The sequence below is a fragment of the Hippocampus guttulatus genome, chromosome 2, assembly GCF_054856545.1.
Source record: "Hippocampus guttulatus isolate MCC_2025c chromosome 2, RoL_Hgut_1.0, whole genome shotgun sequence".
NCBI classification, from domain to species: domain Eukaryota; kingdom Metazoa; phylum Chordata; class Actinopteri; order Syngnathiformes; family Syngnathidae; genus Hippocampus; species Hippocampus guttulatus.
Window position 1 is genome coordinate 35,877,984 of NC_141262.1, and position 12,242 is coordinate 35,890,225.

Below are 12,242 nucleotides of genomic sequence, written 5' to 3' on the forward strand. Positions count from 1 at the left end.
AAGCGATACTGTACCACAAAAACACTGAGTGATAGCACCCTATATCTGCCGACTCTGCAACAGAAAAACGGTGACCGTGTATCTGTTAATTAGGCTTTACATACCTTGTACTGTACTGAATCATTGATTATAATGCAAAAACATGGCACGATTGTCAAGGAAAGGGAATGGGCAATAATGAAGGAAAGAATGTGGATATTTTAGAGTGGCTTTCGGCAATAATTGATCGCTCCATTCACTCACTGTGTTTTTCTGAGAACATAAGGTAAACCAAGACCAGTGCAGTATGAAACTGTATATGACTCGAAAAACTTGACATCGGAGTCGGGCTCATTGTACCTTATAAGGACTGGGAAAGCGGTGCTTTACCCAGTGAGTAATGATGGAATTGGTAAGTCTGATTGCGAATATATGGGGGAACATTGCATTGTCAACATTAATGAGTAAAAGCAAGTAGACGCTCAAATCTTAACCAACCAAAAATCACAAAGGCATAATGTGGAAGGCATTCTCATTGCATTTCCATTTTTTTTTAAAAAAACATTTTGTCCTCAGAGTTGTCAACGAATGCGGGAGGAGTCCGTAATCAGGGTAGAACATAATATCTTTGTGAAATCTGTTAAAATTGTTCTAAATCTGTTCCATTGTTTCTCTCAGAATTCCTGCTGTCTCAGCCTGTGGAGGTCAGACGCAAATACTACAGGACTGACTCTGTACGACTGGACGCTATCCCAGTTTGGACTCACGCCGGAGGTCTGTCCGCAAACACAATTCCTTTTATTACAAGTATTGCGCTATGAATGGTGTCATTTACCAGTTACTGTACATACTTGGTCTCGTACGTTTCCGTGTCAGATTGTCCTGAAGTGAGTCACTATCCCAGGAATCAAAAGCTTGATGGGAAAATCTCGGTCTGCAGGGGCAACATCACAGCACTGGAGGTAGATGCCCTTGTCAATGCAGGTATGCGCTACTGTAAATGTTGTCTAAATTTGACATACTACAGAGGAAAGTGTTCTGAACCTTTTTTGTCAAATCTGAATGTTTTAAAAAAAAAAAAAGCATGGGCTCGTATGTATAAAATGAGGCTTAAAAATAGTCAAACAAAATCAAGCTCTGTAGCTGCTCTCAAATGCGCTGGGTGCGTCTGCTTAATATATGAAGGCATGGCTTGCTGAAAATTGGATGCTACTTTGTCTAGCAGCTTATACTTGCTGACTTTGGAGCGCCAAACGATGTCCACTTGCGGTCACCGGTGCTTGGAATATATCCCGCCAAGTTGTTGTTGGGTTTTCTGACGAGCCCCGCCTACCGGGGCAGGGTTCGTCTCTGCCGGCGGCTCGGTCTGCGGCATCACCTCCTCTTGTGGCAATTTAAATCACGATAATGAGCTATTCTATAAATTGTGTCGTCCTGGGAAGATGCGCGTTTGGGGTTTTGCTTCTAGCTAGTTGAATAATCCCACACTCTATTGGTAGAAATTACTTGGTGGGGGAGGGCTGATTAATGCCAGACGTTCAAGTGCCTTTTTATCGGGAAAGCTGAAATGGTTTCTCAGTGATTTCAAATGTTTTCAGCCACTGACTCGTTGAGATGCATTGTATTGTATTGTAATTATGTTCAGACAAATCTCCGAATTCACTGTACAGGCTCTTTGTTTGATCTGAAAAAGTAATTTATTTACCACAAATAATATATCATTGATCATCTACCATCTATTTATGCCAGCGAGTCATAATGACTAATAAAAGAGCGTAATGATCTTCAACCAAATGGCCGAGGGTGCAATTAACCTGCGTATTCACCCGTTGAAGAACAGAAGCTTTGCGTTCAACTGAACAGGCCCACTTTTTACACCATCAAATTGAAACACGGCCATCATCATCATCATCATCCCCGTATGTATACTTTTGGGACATTTTACTCGGGTGGAGTCGGGTGAGATTTTTATCCAATGTCCCGCTCAAGTCGAGTTGTGAAACACTGCATTCAAGCCACCGTTAGATGGCGGCGATAACCCGCTCATCGGCCGCTCAGCGTCCCCGAACGGCTGTTCGCGCATTTGGGAGAGATCGAATCTGTCTTGGCACGGGAGCGCGTCAAGGGAGGGGAAAGGCGGGCCAGCATGCCTAAATGAGGCTTGATGACGAGACCGTAGCAGAGAAGGATAGATCTCCATTTGGCAGCTGACTGTCAGCAGGTGCCAACATCCAAGTGAGCGTGCGGATCGTTCACTCTCATTTGCTGCGCGCGTAGGCAAACATTAAAAGTGCACACAAACAGAGGGGATTATGTGCTCGTATACGGCATGCGATGGTAATTTGTGTCCGTGATGACAACTCTTGTGTGTTGGGCTTGTTTTTACAAGAGATTTGACAGCGCGGCAAATGGCAAGAGCACCAGTAAAGTCAAGTGTCGTTCAGCTGAAAAGTATTGCGAAAGAAAACAGGTCTGTCGAACACAGAACTCGGACAAAAAGCAAGATGGGGGGGGGGGGGGGGGCTGGGAGAGGCTGCGATAAATGTGAGGCGGAGCGAGGCTCGCATTTAAATCGCCGACGGCATCGCCATGGTAACGGGCAGGTACAGGGTGCCCTCGAAGGGTTTTTGGGCCGAAGCGTCCGAGCATCCTTTCTTCTGTCCGGCCGACATTCTCCGCAGTCTTTTGTTGACTAAGAGGCCGACCTTTTCACGTGCCGACTAACCGATTGACTCGGAAGCTTCGAGCGAGGTCACTTCCACGCTGGACAGTTAAGGACAAGAGAGCGATTATAAAAAAAAAAGGCCGAGTTATTTAAAATAAGTAAAAGTATACATAAAATCAACAGCGGCATACTTATTCTCCTGCGGCAGAGCCGCCATGCAAGCAAGCAGGAGCGCGGGGAAGCGGCGAAACCCGCGGTTGACGTGCGGCTCGCGCCGTAGCTGTTATTGTGGCTGCGTCGTTTAGCCTAAAGCAGGCAGCAAACATTCACTCGAAGCCAACTGTGGCCAATTACACGCCATGCTAGCTGACCGGCAGACCAATATAAGGCGGGGTGAGTGTTTCATGGCCCGAGGACGCACAAAAACACTCCCTAATATGTACACTATCTCACACCGGCGGTGAAGGGAGAGAGGACACTTGCCCTAATAAATATTTCATCTTTAATATAGAGAAGTGATTCAAATTAATGTGGATATATAAACCCGCCCAAGAATCCTCATAGCGCTGGGAAGTGTTTTCTTGAGTGCGTGTCTGTGACTCTCTACTTGGCTTCACCATGGCTCTATTGCCGCATTCCCGTTGGTAGAAATTGGCACCGGCAGGTACGAGAAGGTACTATTTTGGGCTCAACAATTAATTGAATTCAAATCGGCATTGCGGTGTAGCACAATGCAATTATCAAATCGCAAAGGTTGTAGTTTAGGAAAACAAAACAAACAAACAAAAAAGAGTCATTTTGGTTGGTTGAGAAGCTTTTTTCATTTTAAATATACAGTATATATATATATATATATATATATACACTGTATGTATATATATATGTCCTGTATATTTTATAAGTTCGGTGCTTAAGTGCAGTCCACATGTTTACGCATCATTCTTTCATGAAACAGTTGAAATTGAAGTGATACAGCCACAGTTTTGTTTGCATTATTGTTGTCATGTGACATACGGTAAATGTTTTTCAGAAAAATCTGTTACCCAATATTTGTTCGGGAACTGAGGCTCCGCTAATTAATTGTTCCATCGCTGGAGCTACGGAGGGCTTGAAGTAACTTACTGGTACTTTAACTCATGTCATTGCTCACAAGTGAAGACAGAAAAAAAAAGTTCAGCGATTGCTTGTACAGTATTTTGAACCCCCCCCCCCCCTCCACTATTTGTAAATGGAATCCATATTGGCTAAAGGCATGGGTGTCCAAAGTACGGCCTGGGGGACATTTGTGGCTCACCATCCATTTTTCAGCAGCCCACAACAAAAAAAAAAAAAAGTTGGAGGTGGGCAGCGAGAGAAGGGAGGCTATCAAAAAATAGGTGCAACTAATTACTTGCTTTAAATATTCCAGAGCTTTTCTAAATATGCAAAAATATAAATCGACTATTTATTTTCGGCGATAATAATAACAAAAATTTGTCTTCAATACACTGTGGTGAATAAAGATAACCCAATTTTAAAAGCGAAAACTGCTTCCTATACCTTCTGCTCCGTGTCAAGGTACGATTTGCGAAGATCTGACATAAATGATCATCAAGCTCTTTTTTTGGTTCTGAATATGGAGATGGGATTTGACCGCTGTTCAGTGCAGGGGTGGCTCTAGGCTAGTGGGATACAGGACCGTTCGACACCGCAAAATCTTGAAAAATAGTTAAAAAAGAAAGCTGTTATGGAGCAGCTTATCACATTCATGAGAAAATATAAACAATATACAATGTCTTGCTTTGAAGAATGGCCCTTGTATTCTTTCATTTTGGTCTAGGATTCCCACAAACGAAAAAGTTTGGACACCACACCGGGCGAGAGGAACTTTTATTGGAATAAAGCAATCTTTTTACTGTTCAGTGGGGCAGTTATGTTTGTGCCCTATGAATTCTGCCAAGCGGCAAGTGTAACAGATGGCTCGGGAAAATAATCTCGGCAATATTGTGCATCGGCTGGATTTGAATAATCACATGCTGTCTTAGCATTGGCACTCGCAGCATTGTCATCGAAGGCGAAAAAGTGAGTTCAAATATTAACAAAAGATCGCGAGAGAGAAAATGGTCATTTTTTCCATATTTTCCTACCCGAGTGACAGGAACCAAAGATTTGGGCATTTCAGACGTCACTGAAGTATACGCGCCAATGAATGCACATTTACGACATTTGTTAGCACGCCCTGATTGATCAGCTAAGTGGGGCGTTGCGGAAATCTGGGCGGGCGCTGCACGTCGTTTGTGTCGCTCTCAATAAAGATTGGATTTACAGTAATTCCCCGCTTCGCCTCGTTCTCCTCCTCCTGGCCCGCCCCCTCCCTCGCTGCTTCTACACTTTAACTGCCTCTGGCTTCTGCCCGCGCCTATAAAACACTACAAACATAAAAACTCACATGCACTTAAGAGCTGTCCTGGCGTGGAGGTGGGCGGAGGAAGGTGGGGGAGGGGGGCGGTACAATACGAAGGGGGAGGAGACGCTAGGACAAAACATCCTCCTCTTTCCACCCCTCAATCACTTGCTCCGTAGAAAGAACGAGAGATAGAGGGGAGGATATATTGTCTCTGATGGGCTTGCTGATTAAGATGGATTGTACAATGAAACGTCAATGAAGTGAGGAGTTCTCAGGGATTGTGTACATGAGTGTGTGTGTGTGTGTGTGTGTGTGCAGGGGTCCGCAACAGCTAAAAAAAAAACCCCTTTTTTAAAATGGATTCATGCATATTTCCCCCATGGTAATAAGCTCTACTTTTAATTGGCAAAAGTTTGATTCTTTAATTGCATTCCAGCACTTATTCCTCCCACTTCCCAGTGCAGTATTTAATGTACATTTGCGTTTGACGTTAAATGCCATTCATTGTCCTGAGCACCATTTGCATTGGATTAAACTTTAATAACGGAATAAGATTTAAAAACTGTTTGCTCTGCTCTCTGTTTGAATATAAAGCCCCCTTTTGCAGTAGCACCCTCAGTGCGTGTGTGAATAAACGCTCCGGCGAGGTCTGATAAATCTTTCCGGCGAGACTATTAAAATGGGAAAAAATGTGTCTCTAAAATTAAGCCCCGTGCCATCAAGTGATAAAGAATATGTCTTTAGAGCCGCCGCAGTGCTTCATCTTTCTCAGACATGACCCTCACACAATGACGTCTGCCGTCATGCACATCCGCATATGCCTTTTGTCGTTTGCGGGATATCGTTGTCGATGACGGATTGTGTGTTTGTGTGCAGGGTACATTGGTGCCCGTGCGTGTGTGAGATATGCTTCCTTTAGCTTTTCTCTACAGGTAGCAGATAAAGCTATTGGCCGCTGCTGGAAACCCATTCAACCCGGCAACGGCTGAGAGATACAAGATTAGGCTCGGTATTTTTATTTATTTTTCTCCTTTCTGGGGCCGCAGGTGCCCGACAGGAAGGATGGGAGCGACGGCGACTGTCGGTGTGTGTGCTTGCGCTCAACGCTAACGTCCTTGCTGATAAGAAGTCGAGAGAGTGAGTGTAGATGGAGGGGGGGGGGGGGGGGGTGAGGCGGGTCAAGTATTGCACTAAATGCAGCGTTACAGGCACCTTCGGCAAGCATGTATAAAAGGCTGTCATTTAATATCAACATGGTAGGCCAGAAGGGCATGCCAGGAAATTGACACTGGCCATCAAAGCTTTAAATGGGTGGATGTGCATGTTCATTCAGAAAAATTGAACCTGACAATAAAATGTAAAAATGTATGGGAAGGATTGGCAACAAATGAAACAAGCAAGGAAAAATAGCAAAAAAAAAAAATTAAAATAAAACCATGGACACAACACCAATATTTGCTTTTATTTCAATTCATAAACTCTATATAATAATACATTTGATAGACATAAAAAAAAATCAGCACCCAAATGAAGGAGAACCCCCCCCAAAATCGGCCTTTGGGAAAGGAAAATTGCATTCTACCACACTGCAATGTCAATTTGAATTTGATGAAGTGTGATCAGCCCTGATGTTGAATGTTTTTAGAATCCAATCATCCTATTGATAAAAAAAAAATAAAAAAATAGGACCCCCCCCCCCTCCCCCAACCCCAAGATTTTACAACATCAAAATGAGCATGTGAGATGCATGTCAATGTTGGTTGTATCATGCGTGCAGTTGGCTGTTGGTAGCTGAGGTTAGCCAGTCTGCGCTTTGACTGCCTGGGTGTCCGTTGGGGCCATAGCGTGGTATTAATATATTATGTGTTTGTTTATTTTCTTACAGTTTGTTCATTAAAGCTTTTGGACCATTTCCGGGAACATTAGTTCTAACTTGTTAGCTGACATCGATACGATACCTTTTTTTTGGCAATCATTGACGTGCTCGTGGGCAGCGAGTTTTGCTTTGCATTTGATACACTTTTGCTTCTTTAAGTGTGAAACGATTGCACGCTTTGGGCCTTCTCTGCTTCTGACTGGCTAGCATTGCGCTGACTGATTTCTTCATGAAGTGGCGCGTACATTTACAATAACGTTTGTCTGTTTGGAAAAATGTTCCTTGCGCAGCTTCAAGGCACAGACTTTGCTTTGACTTTTTTTTTGTCATTGATTTATTGAATTAATTGTTTCAACCCGCACAAAGAAGGAGTTTCACCACATTTTATCGAAATAAATGACAATCTGGATTAGTGAGCACTCTAGTAATTCACAATATCAAGATGTTGATGGAAGAGATTACTCGGGCTGATCACCCAAGGAAAATGCGCAGCTCTTTTATCTCAATACATTTGCAAATTCGTACGGTAATACATATGAAAGAGTTTTAACAGAAGGCACAGAGGGCCATTAAAAAAGCAGATCGTCCTGTCTGCCGGCGCCTGACAGATGGTCGATGACGGAGTTGTTCGTCATTCATGTTTGTGTCGTCCAATGTTGGCGGCTCGCTGTCTCTCTGCCGCTTCGTCAGAATCTTTCAGTTTCACCCCGCGGTCACGTCAGAACATCTGAATATGTCATGTTGAAAAGGGTTCCCCTGCTTTCAAGACCATTAAGTGAGACATTTTCCATTCTGATATTTTAATTTGGTTACACCGCAATGATTATCAGTAAGCAGATATTAATTCACAGGGAAGAAAGTGTGACAGAACATCCAAAATGACAGTAAGTTTTATAATATAATCTTTACCCTCCGTCTTATTAAATTTGCATAAATTACATCCACTGAAAGATTGTAAAATAAAATCAACAATAGAATTGTCCTTTGCTTTATTTAATTGATGACATGTCTTGATTGTCTTGTAGAAATAAAGTTAAATAAATAAAAAAAAGCATGGCAAATGTGTGTACTGTAGTTGAATTGCAGGCAGTCTTCCAAAATAGAGAAGTAATTTTTTTTAACCGCACCACTGTTAATGACATTTAAAATAAGGGTGATGTATTTGTGAAACCCAACTTTCAACCCAGAAAGAGCTACAAAGGCAGAGTGGAAGCTCAGAAAAACGTGTCACAACATGACGCATGAAGCCGAGTGCCTCAAAGCGCTTTAATGGCCGTCTTCATTAACAACTGAATAATCCACTTTGAAATGTACGAAAAATCGTCTGAGAACTTGGAAGAGCAAATTACTGTCATTGTGCCAATGTTTCCAGCTTTATGTTATTCTATTCCCCAAAATTTGGATGCTTATTCCATCAATTTTCACACTTTGACTACTTCTTCGTCACAAAATTACGATATTTCACATTGGAAAAAATTGAATTGTTCAGCTCGTGCCAAAATCGTACCTGTCAACTTGTACGTTTTCCCCGTATTTTATACGTTTTTTTTAATCACTTCAAATCATGTACGGCGTGTTACAACTTTTATACGGGGGGGGGGGAAACAACAATTGTGAACCGATCTCACAAAGACCATTTTGGCTCAAATCCAGATCGTCCCACCGCTGGTAGCCAACGACAATGCCGTCGTCGATCGCTACTATTGTCACGGCAAACCAGCAAAAGTAATCCTCAATCGTATGTATTTTTTTCATCGCTGCGTACGGTCGGATTGTTAGAGCATGATGTGCGCATGTTGCTTTGTAAGGGGAATCGTAATCATTTATAAGGGCGGCTATTAGCCGAGGTTGACAGGTATGCAAAATCAAAATCACCAAATTATGAATGACTTCATATTTACCTCATGTCACTGTATTTATTAACTTATTCCAAACAATAAAAAACGTATTCAATTTTCTCATTTCATTTTCTTCCCAAATGTTTAAAATAAAAGACCAAAAATAAGATTCTCCCCCCATATTTCTTCCTGTTACCACATTTGTTGAACAGTCCAAACCAGTCTTCAACTTCCGTGCTCAACTCGCACCCCGATTCAATTTGTCTGAAAATTCAATCTGAAAGCCCAAATTAGAACACTTCTACATAGTTACTTTTTCTTGACCGATTCAAACCCTTCCAACATCAATCTCTTCAACTATTTTTTTGTGTTTTCAAAACAAAAGCCTAAAAAGACATTTTATGTCATTTGCACCAATTTCTGCTTTTATTATTGAGTCAAACTCTTCGAACTTCAATCGATATTCCACTCCTTGCCTTTCCCAAAATTCAAACATTTTCAAAAATAAAAGCTGTAAATAAAGACCGTTGTACATCTTTACCCTCAATTTCCACATTTCACGATGGATTTTAAGCAGTTCAGCTCTTCCGGGACAGCAAATGACATTCCATATCGTTTCACGTCATTCCAGAATTTATCACACTGCAATTTGGTTGAGCTTCAGCTTTTTATTCCAGCATTCATGGACAATTTCTACAGAAGTGTTATCATCATCTTCAGGCAAAATAAATAAATAAATAAAATGCATGTGTGTGTTTTAATTTTAGTTCCCAAGGGGTTCTTCATTGAAAGTTCAAGAATTTTGGAACATCGTTCCAACATAGTTTAAAACGCATTTCATTAAATTTCCAACAAATGTCTATCAAACTACCTCGGGCTGTAAACATGACTGGTATTTTTCTTTCCATTGAACTGGAAGGAGGAATGAAACATTCCTAAGCCTTGACTAAATTAATAGTCAAGTCAACTGTATTTCTAGAGCACTTTCAAACAGCCATCGCTGCATACAAAGTGCTGTACATGGAGCAATATAACATGCACAATAAACAGTAAGACAAATCGGTAATAAAGACGGTAGAAAGCACCAAACAGTAAAACCAAGAACAAATCAAAGTCATGCTGAGTCGAATGCCAAAGAATACAAGTGAGTTTTGAGGAGGGTTTTGAAGATGGGCAGCGAGGAGGCTTGCCGAATGTTCTGTGGGAGGTCATTCCAGAGAGAGGGACCGGCAACGGAAAAGGCTCCATCCCCTCTGAGCCTCAGTTTAGTTCTTGGTACTTCTAATAATGTCTGGTCCGCAGACCTGAGGCGCCAGCTGTGTATGGGCAGATGAGCTCAGAGAGATAAGGTGGCGCGAGATTATTCAGAGATTTGAAAACAAATAAGAGGATCTTGAAAATAACTCTAAAATGTATGAGGATCCAGTGAAGGGATGCCAGAGTAGGAGTTATGTGCGCCCTCTTACGAGTACCAGTCAAGAGGCGAGCGGCGGCATTCTGGACCAGCTGAAGGCGCTTAATGGAGGACCGGCTGACTCCAAAGTAAAGGGCATTGCAGTGATCGAGCCGGGATGTGACAAAGGCAGGAATTACTGTCTCAAAGTGTTCATGTGAGAGGAGAGGTTTTGTTTTGGCCAGCTGTCTAAGGTGAAAGAAGCCGGATTTAACAACGGCACCAATTTGCCGATCGAGTTTGAAATCACTGTCCAGTTTAAGGCCCAAGCTTGAAACTGTTGACTTAAGATAAGGAGAGAGGGGGCCCAAGTCTACAGGATGGGATGTACAAGGGCCACTGGGACCAAACAATATCACCTCTGTCTTCTTTTCATTGAATCTCAAGAAATTTTGTGCCATCCAGGTTTTGATTTCTTCCAGACAGGATAGGAGTGGCCTTAATGAGAAGGCGTCTTTCTTGCTCAGTGGGACATAGATCTGGCAGTCATCTGCATAGCAGTGGAAGGGAATACCATGTTTCCTTAAGATGGAACCCAATGGGAGCAGATACAGCGAGAACAGCAGAGGCCCCAGAATTGAGCCCTGTGCAACACCACACGACAGGGCGTGACGCAAAAGGTTCTGTCAGCTAAATAGGACCTAAACCACTCAAGAGCACTGCCGCCAATGCCCACCAAGTGCTGCAAACGAGTCAGCAGAATACTGTGATCCACTGTATCAAATGCTGCAGTTAAGTCCAATAAAACGAGACACACGTGGTCGCCAGCGTCATTTGCCAGGAGGATGTCATTAGAAACGCGCAACAGGGCTGACTCCGTGCTATGCATCGTCTTGAAACCTGACTGGAAGACCTCCAAGATGTTATGTTCATCCAAGAAAAATTTCAACTGCATGTGCACCACTTTTTCCAGAATTTTGGAAATGAAAGGCAGTTTGGAAATGGGCCTGAAACTTGACAGCACATCTGGATCAAGACCAGGTTTCTTGATCAAGGGTTGGACCACAGCGTGTTTAAACTGTTGGGGAACTGTACCAGAAGAGAGGCTGCTGTTGATGATATCCAAGACCGATGCGCCAACACTCGGGAGAACCTCCCGAAAGAAGTGCGGGGGAAGAGAGTCGCAGGGGGAGCCAGATGGCTTCGTCTGGCGAACTACATCCTCCAAAAGCGCCACGGACACAGTTTCAAAAGAATTTAGCACAGCTGAACATGGAACATGGACAGAGGGTTCAGATGCGGTATTTGAGACGGGAGTCCTAGCTGTAGAGACCTTATCAATGAAAAACTGAAGGAATCTGTTGCACATCTCGGGTGAAGAATCCGAGCAAGTAGGTAGAGGGGGTTTGAGTACAGAATCTATCGTTTTAAATAGTGCGCGTGGGTTGTGACGGTTAGCTTGAATAAGGTCCGACAGATATTCTCTTTTGGCCTCTTTTACTGTGAGCTGGTAGTTACGCCAGCAGTCTTTCCAAATTTGACAAGAGACATGCAATTTGTCATTTTTCCACTTGCGTTCGGCTTTGCGACACCCCTGCCTAGCTGCGCGGGTAATGTCGCTAAACCATGGCTCGGGTTCAGGTTTTGGGAGCACAGTTTTTGAAGGAGCCACCAAATCCAGGATGGCACGGCATGATGAGTTGAACCAAGAGGTGAGTTCCTCTGTGTTAGACGAGGGTACGCAAAGGTTATTAAAGGCCTCAATATAAATAAAAATAAATAAAAATAGTGTAGGTTCAAATGTGGAAATGAAGGAATGGTGACGCGCCTTGAAAGCAAACTAAAATATTTTAAATATTAAATGGAAAAAAAAGGAAGGGCTTGAAAAATGGACATTTTGATTTGCTGCATTCTAATTCTAATATGAAAGAGACAGCTTTCATGTCACTTTTCTTCTCAGTTTTCTGGTTTTAAAGCACAACGTTGTGTTTGCACTGAATTTTCTTTTTCTACCATTGTTTTGCCACCGCTTACCTACCTCACGCAAACCCAACTCTCTCTACTCACAAAGCTCAGAATGAACGATAGATTGCTCCTGTATTGGA

At 42.7% G+C, this 12,242-nt stretch overlaps 1 protein-coding gene across 1 annotated transcript in view; it reads left to right on the plus strand.

The window, feature by feature from the left end:
* Nucleotides 1-12,242, plus strand: part of macrod1 (mono-ADP ribosylhydrolase 1) — a 147,517-nt gene that overhangs the window by 752 nt on the left and 134,523 nt on the right. Inside the window, 2 exon segments of the mRNA XM_086105905.1 lie at nt 658-753; nt 856-963. Coding sequence (XP_085962031.1) covers nt 658-753; nt 856-963 — 204 coding nt within the window.